This window comes from Netta rufina (genome assembly GCF_964035555.1).
Source record: "Netta rufina genome assembly, chromosome: 2".
NCBI lineage: Eukaryota > Metazoa > Chordata > Aves > Anseriformes > Anatidae > Netta > Netta rufina.
This window is the reverse complement of record NC_140124.1, coordinates 27163033-27175817: the sequence shown is the minus strand read 5'-3', so window position 1 is coordinate 27175817 and position 12785 is coordinate 27163033. Positions and strand designations below refer to the sequence as shown.

General features: G+C 37.5%; 1 protein-coding gene across 3 annotated transcripts in view; it reads right to left on the bottom strand.

Annotated features, from left to right (window-relative positions):
• Window positions 1-2157: 2157 nt before the first annotated feature.
• The window catches only part of UMAD1 (UBAP1-MVB12-associated (UMA) domain containing 1), an 80052-nt gene continuing 69424 nt past the window's right edge, over window positions 2158-12785 (bottom strand). For all 3 annotated transcript variants that reach the window (XM_084306691.1, XM_084306693.1, XM_084306692.1), the window contains exon 4: window positions 2158-3765. In XM_084306691.1, coding sequence (XP_084162817.1) covers window positions 3508-3765 — 258 coding nt within the window. In that variant the 3' untranslated portion in view covers window positions 2158-3507. The remainder of the gene's footprint in view (window positions 3766-12785) is intronic.

Below are 12785 nucleotides of genomic sequence, written 5' to 3'. Positions count from 1 at the left end.
TTTTTTTTTTTTTAACATGACAGGTTCTCTAGCTAAAATGCAATGAACTGTGCATTATTTTGAGCTATTTTAATTACCATAGTGACTATGCTCCTTGTCTTTTCCCTTTTTTTGCTCTAGGGTCAAAACCTCTCATCTGTGACCACACAAGTGTGCATTGCCAGCTGCAGTACTACTGTAGCATCGAGGTTCAGATCATACTTTACAGAAAATGTCAGAAAGTGGATCTGCAGCCATCTCCTTGACTGACCTCCTGTGCACCGCGTTGTCTGGTTCCACTTCGGGGTTCGCCACCAGGGAATTGTCTGTAGGGACTAGCTCACGCTCAGCCTTCTGTTAGGCTGTTCTGGATGCAATTATTCTTTGATTTACCTCTGAACATGTGGGTTTCGCTCTCCTTTTTCTACATTTAAAATTGGACTTTTCCAGAGGCCTGTATTTACAACTTTTCCAGAGGAAATAGGAAGTGTCTTGTTATGTTTGATTTATTGGAAAGCTCCATAAGGAAGCTATCATGCAAAGCAGAGTACACCTCTTGCAAGGAAAATGTACAGAACTGCAAACAAAACTCAAACTCTCCCATGAACCAAACTCAACCTAAATAAACTGTTAAATGGAGGAGTAAAGGCCTAGTATTATGTCCACTAATGGCAGTAACGAAGCTGCCATTTACAGCACTCCACTGGCACAGGATCACACCTCAGTCTTTCATTATTAGTTCTGGAGCTGACAATTTGCCTTGATGTTGCTGATACCAGCTATGAAGTATCTTTCAGTTCTGTCTAAACAATTTACGCGTGTATTCATAACACAAAGCAAACAGTTCTGTTCAAGTTCTCATTTTCATACAAAGAACATACAGAAAGGACTGCCAGGGCATTTTAGTATTTTGATCCTAGTATTGATTATAATAATGTGGGTTAAAATCTTTGGTCAAATGTTTGAAGGCCATTATATAGAACCATTCAGTTCTCACAGTGACAGAGGAATTTTTTTTTCTATGTAACAATCACCTAGCATACGATGCTAATTATGCCACACACAAGTGCTACGCATTTTTATATGAATTAAGACTGTTTGAAATCTTTCATTTTATGAAGATTTTGTGCCATCTTCATGTTATTAGTGGGCAAATGGTAATATCCATAAATCTTAGTAATTTATAACAGTTTAAGTGTATTTTTTCTTTTCCCAGTGGGAAGAACTTCACCTTTGCTGTCTGGATACCATTAGGCTTCAAGCCACTTTTTATGGATGATGTCAAGCAAGGGAGAGATCTGAGCCCCAACCCTTGCTGGAGAGAGGGCAGTGAAGAGACGCATTCCCGGTACCCCTGCTCATTATGAGTATTCTTGCTATGTGTAAATTTTACCCTTTATGGAACATGGCTAAGGATGCAGGCCAAATGTTTAACCTACTGTCCATATTTCTCATCATGGGTGAATAAAACCTCCTCCCCACCCTCCTTTGCATTTTATTTTCTTTTGAAAGGATGGGATATTGACTTGTGAGTGTAACAGAGCACAATTTTGACAAGATATAATTATTTTAGATGAATTATCTAAGATTAATAAAAAATGAATGCCAGAAAAGTTATATGCTATGTCAGCTAAGAAGGAAAGAACAAGTATTGTGAGTTTGTTGGCTTTCCAGCAGCGTCATGCAGTTCTGCTTCTAGAGCCAGGGAAACATTTCAGACTTGAAATGAACAGCTTGAATGGAAACAAGCTATTTGCAGAATGGTTAATTTTTAAAGGTTAAATATAAAACAAACATGGAAATTAAAGTTAGTGCTTCAGGTACTTGTTAACTAGAAAACTCAGCACACAAAAAAGTACAAAGCAGCTTTGTAAAAATAATTCTTCCTTCTAAGAAGTCTGAGCACCTCCTAGCTCACAGCAGTACTATTCTCTGAACAGTGTCATGGACACCAGCAACCTTTGCAGGTCACCAACATGGTATACAGAAGACATCAGGTAAAGGTGTGATATACTTGCTCAAAAAGACTTTTTTTTTTCCTTTTAAAATCAGGTCCTGACTTTTAAATGGCACTGAAAAAAATAATAATTCCAAATTAAAGCAAGCTCAAACTCCTGTAAAGCTGAATGGTCACAGCTATAGAGAACAACACAGGTCAAGCCAAGTTAAATTCTCACACATTATTTAACACATTTTTATTGAGAGTGCAGCACAGATACTTTCCCTGAAACAATTACTTCAAAACATTTATGAACATAAATTGTCAAAAATATGCTAACAAATATACTTAAATACATACATTAAAAAAAAATCTGGAAAACAAATATTTAACAGCCTAAGACACATTCACAATGTAATTTCTCCATCATTTATGTTTTTTATCTCTAACACAAGAGGACACAGGTCTGAAAATCTGCATATATTAAGCTATCACAGAGCACAGAAATTATATGAAAATATCTACTAGCATTTGGCACAATGCAAATATTCTACCCCAAGAGAAAAAAAAAAAAACACAGTGTAATCTTTTGAGATACACAGATTGTTATTCACGCAAATTGTGATGTTACAACAGCAACTCTTGTTTTAGTTGGAAAAACCCAAAGGTGGTGAGCAGGGGAGACGGTGGTTTGTGAGAAAGCATGTTTAGGTACTTAGCCATCTAATTTAGCTGGATAAGGAACAATGTAATGTTTTCCTGTTGTTAAACATTGCCATCTGTATCTCTGGCACACAAATTAAAAAAAGAAGGGTGTGACCATTAAAAGTACGTGTCCTGAGATTTCCTTCTTTAGGGGGCAAAGAGGTTAAAATGGAAAAGCTGATCCGTGTATAAATCAGGAACACATGTGGCAGTGAGAACAAACAGCAGCCAACAGGCAGCCCAGGAGGACTTCTCCAGGCAACAGGAGCGGCACAAAACAGGGAGGCCACAAATACCATCTAATGGGAAGACAGCGCAGTAACTGGTTGTAACTTTTGAATCAGTAAGTTTAATTGACTGGGTGAAGTACTCCTAACTATTTCAGTACTCAGAATTAAGCCTGAGTTTTAAAAGTTTTTGGCTGGGAAGCTCTCTGTCCAGTAGAACAAAGAAGCATTGCTGTAACATTAATACTGGCTTCTATCTGCAGAAAATCAAAGACGATCTTAAAGAAACATGTAGAACAGGATATATGTGCTTAGTATCAGAGTGAAATAACAAAACAGCGCAGATGTGCGTAGACTTCATCTTAAAGTTATGAAATGTTTGCGCCTACAGCCTACCTACGGGAAGTAGATACCAACAGCCAGCCCAGGCTGAAACAGCTTTACTTGATTTCTTTGGAGATAAACAGATACCTTACTTAGCAAGTTACAGTTCACTTAAAGCTAAAGAATATAACATAGTACCGAATAATAATCCTTTGGATCCAATGGATCTCACATCCAGTGGTAGGCCCCCAAAATATGAAGATGTTTAAAATGAGTTTTTATGTTCACGTTAAGACTTTTTCCTTGACACATACAGAAAAGATCAAGAAAACATTACAGATCACAAAGCACTGAATTTTCAAGTGTAAAGTCATACCAAAATCTTGATAAATTGTCATTGATGTCATAGGTGAGCAGTCGGTCAGGAACGTCATTACGGGTGCCCTGTACTGCTAACACATGTGGTGCTAGGGCAAAGGGTACATCACTCAGAAGATCTGACATGAAAGGGCTGCTTTCCAAATTTTGACTCCTTCCATTTCCCATCTCTGCACTTGATACCGTCAACTGCGATCGGTGCCCGGTATTTGTCTGAAGAGAACAGAAGAACAATAATTTAGACATTACAGACCAGGCAGCTAAGGCTTTTTACTTAGAACCATCATGACCTATTAATGAATAATAATAATAATAAAAATAGTTGCAGAGTTTAGTTCAGGTAGATCTGAATTAGCAAATCCTAATGCATATCGATACAATACTTTGGATTAAGTTGATTTTAATTAAGGCTGAAAACAACATTTTATTTCTTGAATGGTTTAGTGTAATTTCTCTATCTAATGTTATTCTGCATTTAAGAAAACAAAGGCTAAGGGGACTTTTTGTCATCAAGACTAGTCTTGTTTAGGGGAAATTACTGCATATAATTTCTTTCTTAAACCGATGAAGAACCTTCTGAAACACAGAATTTTGTTCTCCCACCCCCTTTCAGAAGTCATCCTACAAATGTAGGACTCTGGTTATTAAAACAACAACAACAACAACAACAAAACCCTCCTAGCCTAGTTCTTTCAAAGTATTCCCAATATTGATTTCCAATTTGAAACAGAGTTGTTTCACTAGCCAGTGAGGCCTGTAATATGTCAATTTATGCGTTGACAAATATGTGCTTTATAGATTATTAGAAAAGCCCAGTTAACAAAACTAAAACAAACAAACAAACAAACCCTCTAAACCAAAACAAACAATGAAATAAAATGTCCTGCCATACAGAATAAATCAATATAATTTACGGAAAATGCCATCAGATAGGATGCTGGACCCAACAGTCTTACAAGCTTTGATATTGGCTTACCAAAATGACCTTATTAAGTGTCTATCCTAAAAGTTCCACCATTTTAAAAACAAAGAAAATACTATTTACTCTGCCTCTGAAAGCAAATTTAACTTCCTTTACTATTTGTAGCAACAATGTGCTTTATAAACCAATAGTCCTCACATCATCTCAAAGAGTAAGATGATTGCCATAGGGATTTCTAATACATATAAGCACATACATAAATATTTAAATTTGACTTGTTCAAAAGTGCTTAACAAGTCACGTCAGCTAAAAACATTGTACATGAATTTCTGATTGCAGTCCTGACTTCTTCCTTTCAACCCACACATCCAGAAAAATCCAAAACTTACACTGTTGTTAGGGAAAGGAAAGCACTGAAAGCTTTAAATTTGCTAATCTGATGTTCAGCTGATCATAAGAGTCAAACGGGTTTAGTTGTTATGGAAGTTGCTTTCCTCCTAAATTATGTCACGATCTGAAGGTGAGTTGTGCTTCTCCAGATCTGACCTGTGCTAGCGCTGAATGTTACAGACCGTGGTTAGTACAGAGAATCTGAGGCCATGGCTGTTTGGCAGGAGGAGGGTTTTGGGTGGTGAGGTGGCAGTAGTGGGGCCTATGTACCTTGGAGAGTACATAACCTAAGCATTTAGCCACGTACAGCGCGCTCCATCTGCTTCTTAAAGGAAGGGCTGGAGCTGACTTGAGTGCAACCCGAGAACTAGTCATTTCTTACACAATCCAAAATCTCACCTAGTAGGATGGATAAACAAACATTAAACCTATTTAAGTATCAACAGTTAAACAGACAGATAATCTTGCCCACCCAAGCCAAACGCTTTTCTTTGCTGAGCAGAAGCTCACTGCTCCATGTGCTGTAGGGACAGAAGGGGTTAGTGGTGCTCCACGCTCTGAAGTAAACAAGATTTGGAAGCTTTTGTTGTTAGTCATGATGACTGGACACCCAAAGCTTAAGCTAAGCTTCCCAAGATCCATTACCAGTATGACACAGCATATTAATGTAAAATTCCCTAAGGCTAAGAAGTTTTAATAAAAGGAATGACTGCCAGATTATCACCCAATACAGAAGAGGAGCAGAGGAGCTCCAAAGCAGGCCAGTAATGAAAGCAGCTTCCTACCGAGCTGCTGGGACTTGCTTCCCAGCATACATCCTATTTGATTCTTTTCCTCTCTTTCAGATCACTTTCTTACTGATTGGCATTAAACTTCATTCTATGTAATAGGTATCAGAAAGGACAGAGTAGTCTCATCTTTGCCTATTCTTCCAGGCCACTTCAGAGCTTTCTGGAGATAAACAAGATACACGTCTGGGTTTCTCCTGTTTTCATAATATTCTGCACCCTGCCTCTGAGCCACTGTAATTCTGACATGTCTGTACTACGCAATTCCTCCAGTTCTAGTTTACAGGTCTTTCTGTCATATCCCTCAGCTTTTCTTTCTTCTCTTCTTTATTCTTATGAGTACGTAACAGCAATTCAGAAAGTGACATGCAACAGTAAAGGCAAGAGTTGATAAAGATTTCTTTTAGCTTTCCTTGCTGATTCTGGTACCTGTAGAGGGTAAGGAACATAGGAAAGCTAACAGATAAGTTAGAAAGATAGCCTGCAGAGCTGTCTTATGGCAGCTTTCCAAGCTCTGAGAATTAAATAAAATTAAAAAATAAAAATAAAAATTAGAAGAAAAAGAAAAAAGAAAAAACACACCACAACCAATAGCACCATAGTCTGTAAGTTCAGGAAAAACCCTAAAACCTCTTTTATTTGTCTCTTCTGATCAGCACAGTTATCTTCAAGTTGAAGACCTGCAGCTCTCACTTTAAAGGAGATCTTAGCTTCTGTAGTCGCTAATCAATTAGCAACACTTACAGGGAAGCCTTCCTTCTTGTCATGGCCGAATAGGCTCAGGGTGTGCATCAGAACAAATTCAACAAGATATTTCTGATATAGACATGCAGGTTTACTAAGAACACTACCAAACACACAGAACATGTATTTATGTTAATGATGTTTATCTGGAAAAACAAAACAAAACAAGAAACAGCACACTTCAAATATGTACTTAAACTTGCAGCTGCTGTATATTTCAAAGCTTCCCTGTAAAGTCTACTATGCACAGATTTCTTATATTCCCTCCTGAAAGAAAGAACTGGCGGAGCTTTTATTGAGGTGCCGGTATTTGCTTGTATGTCATCAGTCCTGTATTCTGAAGAGGAGAGCAAAGCCAGAAAGCCCAAAATGAAAAACAGGAAAAGGTTACATCTAGGAATCAATTAAACAAAATCTTCAAAGGACCTCCTGCCTCCCCCACTCCCACATTCCAGGGAAAAACGATCTCTCACTCGTTGTCCTATTCCCATAGCTCGGATGATAATCAGAAATCCCTACAATGCAATGTTTATTTTGTTTGGCAAATCATATATTTAAGAACACCTGTTTCTATCTTAATTGTCCCTCAAGCTGGATGAACTCAATTTACAATGCAAATTAGACCATCATGTGGCAAAACTAACTTCAAAGAGGGAAAAAAATGGGAGACAGCACAAAGCATCTTGGATCTTCTTTTTTCTCCCAGGAGCCTTACAGTTGTTAGAAGGGTGCCAAGTGGGCAGCCCCAGAAATGAAACCCTTTCTGCACACAGCAGATACTGTGTATTGACAGAGATAGGGCAACGACCAGCTGTCCTTATTCTCAGTCCCACTCCAAGTTTCAAAGGAAGGAAGGATGAATTACGTCAGAAATATTTTATAGTTAAACACTATTTTACCATACTCAATCTCTATATGAGGTTGTGAAGTTCTTAATCATCTGTAGATGCTGATACTATTTAAATGAACAAAACAATATAATAAACAAAGTCTAAAAGGGATGGGAGGAACATAGTGCAGACAAGTAGGGAACAAAGGAAAAAAAGTGTCTGGTCAGTATAACAAATGCTATAATCTGACCTCTGATCCAATAGTACTTGTGTCTCAGTCCATCCATCCCCTCATGAGAAGGCCTTGGGTCCAATATCACAAGCTTACATCAGAAATGAGAAAAGAACTCAAGATTTCCTATTTCAGTTCCACACATAAACCACTACTAACTCCCAAGAAAAAAAAAAGCTTTTTTTTTTTTTTTTTAAATCCAGATCCAAATTTCCCCACGCTTTCCCTTTTTTTTTTTTTTTTTTTTTGGTTATTTTTGTTTGTTTGTTTGTTTTTTAAATTACCTTAAAATGCTCGTGTTTACTTTCTCATTTCTAGAAAGTCACATCTTACTTTATTGGACTGACTTCCCTGGAAATTATGCAATGTGAAAAAAACATAACCTGGGGAGGATGCCTGTTCAACGCAGTGTGCAAACCCCAAGTGTGGTAGAAACACACTGGCCAAAGTCAACCTGGTCATACCTCCCTGCTCCTATGCTGGTCAGATAAGCAGGGCTTAAAAATGCAAGGGGCAGCATTAAAGTATGCTGCAAAGTTGTCTCTTTGGACACTTTGCCCCCTTCCAAAAGCAAGAACAACTGCTCCAGTGTGCAGAGATGGAGGCCGTGATAGACAGTATAAGCAATGCCGAGCATTGAGGATGGACAGCTGGAAAAATGGTCACATTTGCAGTTTAAATCCTTGAATACTGTGGACCTCATCTTTTTACCTGGTACAGTTTCATGTCCACTTTGGCAGCGCCCATTACCTGCCAGCTATCTACATACACAGACAAAAAGTTCCTGTCCTGAAAAATTCAGGTTGCACAAAGTATTTTTATGGTTTTGCCCAGTGCAGTCATTGCAGGCAATTTTTGGTCTTCGCTATGAAGAATTGTTTCTGAACACTCTTAAAATGATATTCAGATAATGGCCTCATGTGTAAGATCTTACCAAGCTAGATATGTTTGTCTTTGTCCTAATCATAAAGGCGTCCTATACAAGGGCTGAGACATATTTCACTCACATGCTGGAGAACCCACATCAGCGAACAGAGCTTGATGGGGCCAACCTGACCAGCAGGCTGTTATGGTGTCCGTGGTACTGGAAGGAAGAACTGGACACCCTAGTAGAGAACATCCATCACCCATCAGGGCTAAATCACCAAGCTGGTTACACTGCAAACACCAGCAGAAAGCTGCGTTACGCAATCAAAACCAAGGTTATGAAATGGCTTATGTTCTCATGCACGCATTCCTCAGGCACATATAGAACTGCAAGTCCTAGAGAATTTGATATCTCACATTAGTCACACTGCTTTCTACTTAAATGTCTAACTTATTTATCCAGAACACAATCTATTCAGAGCATATTCTCTGGACATTAGCTAAACAAAGCACTGCCAAATGCTATGACACACAATCCCGCTATGAGAAATATTAATTGAATGCACTTAGAATATCACCAAACAATTTACATTTCGCCAAGCACTGGGGAGTTCAAAAAATCAGTTAAAATTACAGAAGGTATGGTACTCAGACTTAATTCAAACAAGAAAGGTGTTTTCTTCGTTCTTGGCTTGGAACCCAAATGAAGAGGGATGAAAGAAGCAGTATGGAAACATATACGGTAGCTGGCTACCGGCTACTAATTGTGACAGCAAGGGTGTTATATGTTATTTCAAAACCAACAAAGTATAAAATTATCATCTGAAGTAAATTTCTCCTCTTACACTCTTATATCTTTATTTTTTATATCCCTCAGATGCCTTTAAAAACATCTAATTCGCTGCATCTATGTGTGCTAACCGCAAAGTCTGCCAAGAGCCTCATAAGGAAGAAAAAATGCAGTTTACAATGTACTGGGAAGCTGGATTTACAGTGCTCTGAAGCAAAATCAAAGATCAGTGCCAACATTATTATCATCCAAATTATTGAACAAGGTTTTCTACCAAAAAGTGATTTATCTCAAGAAATGCGTACTTTCTGTAAAAGAGGCTTTTTTTTTTTTTTCTGAGAAGCAGATCAATTTTCCTTAAAAAGCCAGCCTTAAGAAACAAGCAGTATGTTCAGCATCCCCACAATATCATACCTATGCCAAAGACAGAGACCTACAACACTGATGTTGATATAGAAATATTATCTTTAATTCAAGCAATTTTGCGGTATTATAGCCCATAGTGTGTTATAACGTGTCTTACAACGTAGGCAGCATTATGCAGTTATTTCTGATGTATCTAGAAATGGAAATTGTCTCAGTGGATTCATCTTCCAATTGTGTTTCAACTGATGCTTTTAAGATATTCACTGGGCCTCTTTAGAAAATTTGTAGGAATTCCAGAGTGAGCATCACCAGTGATGATAATGATCTTTGCCATTACTTTTCTTATTTGAAAAGAGGAACAGATGGAAAAAGAAGAATTACTTGCAAGGCTCGCTGAATGTTTAGCACATTGTATTCAGAAGTTTAAGTGAGGAGAAAAGGATCAGTCAGACCTTGCTGGAGGGGAGGAAAAGTGTACATGACAGCTTCTAAATATCACAAAGAAACAAACCCAAAACAACAGAAACAGAAGAAAAACAAACAAACAAACAAAAACCATACCCGATATACACCAATAAGTATATGGCCAACATCTTTACAGAATTCACCCAGGCTAGTAAAATACAGAAGCCACTGAAAAGGCTCAGAAAACTTCACAAGTGTTGGGAGCTGCTATTCTTTCGAGGTTCAATTGAAAGTTTACTCAGCATCCCCTCCAGGGACTCCAGAAGAAATTTGTTTCTGCTTTGGAACAACAAAAGCAGGTGGAAGAAAAAGTGCAGGAGACCTCGTAGTAGCTGGCTGCAGTACCGTAATGGCTTCTGGTCAGTGTATTTCTTTCTGAAGAGAAATGCAGCGAATGTAATTGTAATCCTAGTCTCAGATCAGTGTTGTCATTGGTTCCAACAGGGACGACTTGCACGCTGAAAGCTCCTGGCGAAGATCGAGTCCTTGGAGAGGCTTTTAGAGCAACAATGGCTGTCAATGGAAATCAGCTTTCCTGTTTGCTTTGGGCTCTCGTTTCCCAACTTTTCATGACTCATAGTCTGTAATACAGCACCGATCTGTCTTTCTTAAAGAGCTCCTGCTACCTGCACAAATGTCATGTCTTAGTACACAGCATGTTTTTTTCTCCATTTATCAATATTGCTACTCCAAATAACACAGAACCAGGTTCTAAAATAAGCTTTTAAGTATATTTTTTACTGATTTGTGACATATATTTTAGGTATTTTTCTTTTCTCTCTTCCTCTTTAAAGCACGCTTTTCAGCTTTTTCCTAGACTAGGACAGAATCAGGTTAACGTTCCTGAGATCTTAAATAAAATTCTAAAGAAATAGTAAAAAGTGCCTCTGACATTCTACAGTTTATTTTATTTTATTATTATAATAGAAAAACTCCCCACAGAGTATTCTAGCACACTGACAGCAATAGGGGAATCTGCTAAACCACACTTTCGTATTAGCAATGATATGCATTTCTACTTCTTTAGTAGAAATGCATAAGTAGACTTAAAGCAATTAGAAAAGTGTAATTGTTCAGAACTGGCTTTTTCAGTCATGCAGGAACAATTTGATATTCTAAATGCAGAATGAGCTGCCTGTATTTAATACATGCTCCTTGCCCCCTCAAACAGCTAAAACTGTTAATCACTGTAGAGGGGAAGCACTGCAAGGTTGCCATTTGAACTTGTGATACTTTGAATAGTTGCGTGGTTAAAGTGTGTTAATTATCCTAGTAAATACTAGAGATGCCTGTTAACACTTGTAAAATGCAATTCCACCCTGAAAAGTTTTAAGTAACACAAAAGACTGCATATCTGGAGTCTAAAGCATCTATGTCTTTATTATGTCCTTATATTATGTCCTTATATTATGCCCTTAGAAGAAAAACATTGTTTTTCTTAGTTAACAATTTTACAAACTCCAACTGAAATAAGATTAAGCTTCTGTTTTACTCAAACCCTTATAATAATGATTTGACACATGAAATACTTGGAGGGTGTTTGGTGATAAATTTAGCTAAGATATTGAACTTCATATAACTGAGATTGTAGAATGATATTTTTATTTCTAAATCCTACTTCTATACCTTTATTCCTAATACCATGTATTTTACTTAACTGTTTTATTCATTGTTTAAAGACAGAAGATCATAACATCTCAAATGTGAGCATCTAGAACAGGAAATTACATAATTGTGAACAGGGATGCAACATGAGGAAAAACTGTAGAACTAACAAAAAGTAAAAATAGGAAGAAGGCAGAAAATAATTCTAAATCTTCATTAAAAATAGGTCCTAATTTCCCACCATAATTAAAATAATATTTTTGCCATATGAATTTGGGCTATATAAACTTCTACAAAGAATATATCTAGGTCCCCATACAATGAAAATAACATCAAATTGTACAAGCCAAAAATGCAGAATCTCAAAGATCCAAAAATAGTAACTGATCTGAGTAAGAGGTGATACTGCTCTGAGCCTGCCACAGATTTGGAGCTTTGTCACTCAGTGTAGAAAAATACCACATTGAAAAGAATGCCTGATCTTCATGCTGATCATGATGTAAGGTTTGAACTAAAAGATGCAAAAAAGAAAAAAACAAAACAAAACATATAAGCCTAGTTTCTGCATTAAGCCCTATGTAGGTGAGGTAGGACCAGTGAAGGGCCATTTTTGTTTTGTTTTGTTTTGAGTGCCCAAATTTATTTTTTCTTTAATATAATTCATTTTCTTCTTCCCCTTTCCTGGAACCAGGGATATTCCAGCACACAAATGATTTTGTCACCAATTTAAGATGTCAGAACTCACTTCTGTCTTAGAACAATACTGTATCATGGGATCCTTCTACAGCAAAATGTTTTTATACTAAAAATATTTTTTTAACAATTACATTTGTATTGGAATAAAAACTTTATTCCCCTCCTTATCTTCCCTTCAATTGCAACCAATTCCAGCACTTCTGAATATTAATATGTAACATGCATACCAGCCCTCATGCACCCTCAGCAGCAGGGTTCCCTTTCCTGCTGCATTCCTGCACCCCTCTGCAGGCCCTAGAGCACAGGGCACAGTCTTAATACATGAATTTTGGACAACTTTCCCCTTTACAACATGAATACCATGATAAGAATTATCTTAGAAGAGACAGAGAGATGTGGGTTTAGTAAGGAACAATTTATCTAGTTCCTCTGTTCCTTTGAAGCGCTGTGCAAGCTATTCATAGCAAAGACCTCATACAGTATAATAAGCAACATGAACAATATTCAACACGTTGTGCTCGTGCCAGTGCCAGGAAAC